This window comes from Micropterus salmoides, unplaced genomic scaffold (genome assembly GCF_014851395.1).
Source record: "Micropterus salmoides isolate LMB-PRFRI ecotype aquatic unplaced genomic scaffold, ASM1485139v1 Ms_hic_scaffold_15, whole genome shotgun sequence".
NCBI classification, from domain to species: domain Eukaryota; kingdom Metazoa; phylum Chordata; class Actinopteri; order Centrarchiformes; family Centrarchidae; genus Micropterus; species Micropterus salmoides.
Window position 1 is genome coordinate 25,152,212 of NW_024040596.1, and position 3,289 is coordinate 25,155,500.

At 39.1% G+C, this 3,289-nt stretch overlaps 1 protein-coding gene across 1 annotated transcript; it reads right to left on the reverse strand.

Annotated features, from left to right (window-relative positions):
• Positions 1–954: 954 nt before the first annotated feature.
• Positions 955–2,832, reverse strand: LOC119903481 (gamma-crystallin M3-like). Its single transcript, XM_038719701.1, has 3 exons — positions 1,768–2,832; positions 1,412–1,654; positions 955–1,285 (listed from the first exon to the last, which is right to left on the reverse strand). The coding sequence occupies exons 1-3, from the start codon at positions 1,798–1,800 to the stop codon at positions 1,010–1,012; spliced, it is 552 nt and encodes a 183-aa protein (XP_038575629.1). The 5' UTR covers positions 1,801–2,832; the 3' UTR covers positions 955–1,009.
• Between the last annotated feature and the right edge of the window lie 457 nt (positions 2,833–3,289).

Below are 3,289 nucleotides of genomic sequence, written 5' to 3' on the forward strand. Positions count from 1 at the left end.
AGCGTTTCATCATCAGTCCCTTTCCGAAATGACACAGCAACATTCATGTCATATAGCCCCAGTTCATCTCAGTACTCTACTGTTGGCACTATTATGAAACATGTACACAGCAGATCATTGCTGAATGCTCTGATTGATATTACAGCCTAATAATTTGACTTCAGCAGCTCTTTGCACTGTTTTGTCATGTGTGATGCGCGGATCAGCTTGGACATTAACGGAACTCATATAGGCCTATACGCACATATCTAAATCATCAACCTGCCCCCACCAACTAATTTAGAGACCCTGTAGCTTTCCAGGTGATTTCTTTCTTGTGTGTTGTAGCTACTATGAGTGTTATCTTTAACAATTTAGTTTGGTGATTAGGGAGGCTGTTGTTGTCATTTAAACGTTTCCATCCGTGCAGTAATGTCACAGCAAATATCATGGGACAAAACAGAAAAAAACCTGCAGTAATAAACATGGCAGGACAGAGAGAGGAAACAGAGGAAACAGAATTAAACTTTCAGCTTCTATTATCCATGTTTAGACTCTGGTGGGGCTCAGGAGGACAGCTGCTTTACTCCAAACAGATTTACTGAATGAAACTGGACTGTGTGTGAGACCTTTTGGGTGTGCAGAAGAACACAGAAAAAGTGAAATGACATTAAGACAGAAATTTGGGAAATGAGAAAGGCCCTTCAGGTGTGCAGAAAAGTCGCAGGTGGTTGCTTGATTGGTCTGCCTAGAGAGAAATCGGATCACCACACCAAGTCTCACACACACACACAGACACACAGATGACAGACAGAAGACAGACAGAGACACAGGAGGGGGAATGCAGGGGAAACGCCAGGAACTGAAAAGGGTAGTACAGCCAGATCATGACAATTGTATATTTTATGGTATATAATATTCAACAGTTGGGCAATAAGCTCGACAAAAGTCAGTAGAGTAAAAAAGTAGTTCAGCAATTGCTTTATTCAGTAGCATTTGATACGTTCAGTGACGATTTAGTGAGCATTTATTAGCAAGAGTCCATGATGCGCCTCATACTCATCCACCTCATGCCACTCATGCCCATGTCCCTGAAGCTCCTGTACTCTCCGGGCCTCATGTACATCATCCTGCCTCTGTAGTGGGGCTGCTCGTACACCAGCCAGTTGCCGTCCATCACGTGGCAGGACTGGCAGTCGGACATACGGAAGCGGTCCATGATGTTTTCACAGTCGTCCATCATCTCGTAACTCTGACCACCGAAGTTCTCCCTCTCGTAGATCTTCATCCTGAACTGGCCTCTGTGCTGTAAAAACAGTTTGAAGGTTATCAGCGAGGAGTCATGAAAGGTCTTGTATAATAGAGAATAGTATAATATTGTATGATATTAGTGATCACCCTGTCCAACAAACACAATTATATTATTACTTACCATGGGGATCATACGGCAAGACCTGATGCAGTCTCTCCATCCCATCATGCTCATGTAGTCAGCGTACTCGCCCCTCTTCATGAACCACTGGTTTCCCATGTAGTTGGAACGGTCGTAGACCATGAAGCAGCCGCCCTCCACCCTGCAGGAGTGGCACCTGCTCAGGTAGGAGGTCATGTCAGAACAGTCGTTCATGCACTCATAGGAACGACCCTGGAAGTTCCTGTCCTCGTAGAAGATGATCTGGAAAAAAAGGGGAATTGTAATGGTTACAGAATGAAGGTAGCAACGTGAAAATGCTGTTTTTGTAAAAAATCATTTCTGGTTATTAGAAAAAAGGTTTTTGATAAAAGTACCTTGCCCCTCATGTTCATGCTGGTGTTGCTCATGTTGGATGCAGATGTGCTGTTGCTCCTGAACTGCCTTCCTCCCTGGTTTAACCCCTTCCTTTTATACCAGACCAAACATAATAAATTAGTGGCCCCCTTAGAGAACCCCTTGCTCAGCAACTATTGAAGCCTATAGAATGTCCATTTTTCAGGGACTGGGGACCGAGAACAGTCTCCGTGCTTGTAACATGTGGACAGGCTGACCCATTTAAAAACTGTGTATATGACCTGTATTGGTCCATTTTTATTTATATGCTTTCATTTAATTTGAGCTTTAGTGTAATACATATGTTACACAGACAAATACACTTTAGTAAGTTAGTATAAACTTTATGTGTATTGTGTTGGATTTGTCTCTGTTCAGAAGCCCATTATAGAAGTGTTAAATTGACAGAGTAGTGACAGAGGTGCTTCTAGTAACTTGCTCTTGGTAGTGGCATGTCAGCAAACTAGGTTTCTACATGAAATACAGTATATTTCCTTTCTTTAATTGAGAAATTCAGATGTAGATTAAAAATTCCATCAATTTTACTTTACCTTACTGTGCATTCTGAAAAGTCTATTCAATACATATACATTTACACATTTATATGACTGCACTGCGTAAACAGTTTGATTATGCCTAAATCATACAATAGAGATGCATATAGTACAAAGTTAAGAATTTTAGTTAATTGTGAGTCATACGTGTTATTAAACATTTACAAATTTACAATCCAATAAGAAATACAGTGATTAGCATATAGTGTTTAACATAAGCATAAAAAATCAATAGCAATTTACAAATATTAATCATACACTTGATAAATTGTTTTTTGAGTCAGATAATTTGGATAAAGCATACTAAAGCACGATAATCTAATAGTGACCAACTTTAGAAAGTGGTCACTGTGACATGTACATGATTTAAGCCAACAAGATATATTAAAGGAATATTTTGACATTTTGGAAAATCTCCCTATTCGCTCTCTGAAGTCAGAAATCTATTTCCCAAAATGTCAAACTTTAAAATAATGAGCTTGTTGTTTGTTTCTTGTGTGGCTGTTGTGTTTATATTTTGTTGATATGTGAAGTGCATATTTTGTGGGTTGATATATCAGAAATAAAAAAAATCACACAGACTGTCAGCTATATGCAGGCTACGGTACAACTGTGCAAATAGCCGACCACCCTCCAGCTTGAGAAAGCAGCTTGACAATGCATACTGTGTACAGGATTTTAAAATGTCCTGAAAATACAAAAAACTACTTATACAGGAAACCCCAACATCAACCCAATACACATTCAAAACAGTGTTTAGATTTGTGGCATTGCTTTCAACAATAAATTACAACTTAACTGTGTAAAGATTTCCCTGAAGGTGATGCTAGAATATCTAAATTAAAAGGGTTGTCCTCTGAAGCATATATGTGCTCATAAAATGTTAAACAATTTGGAAAGGATCAACATGCAGAATTGTGAATCAGTAAATTTGTCTACCATTTAAATT

What these genes read in the sequence shown, in the direction of transcription:
- LOC119903481 (XM_038719701.1), bottom strand. Translation starts at nt 1,800, where the DNA reads ATGAGCAACACCAGCATGAACATGAGGGGCAAG. An exon ending in GCATGAACATGAGGGGCAAG is followed by an intron (nt 1,655 to 1,767) that starts GTACTTTTATCA and finishes CTTTTTTTCCAG; the next exon opens with ATCATCTTCTACGAGGACAG. An exon ending in CTTGCCGTATGATCCCCATG is followed by an intron (nt 1,286 to 1,411) that starts GTAAGTAATAAT and finishes CTGTTTTTACAG; the next exon opens with CACAGAGGCCAGTTCAGGAT.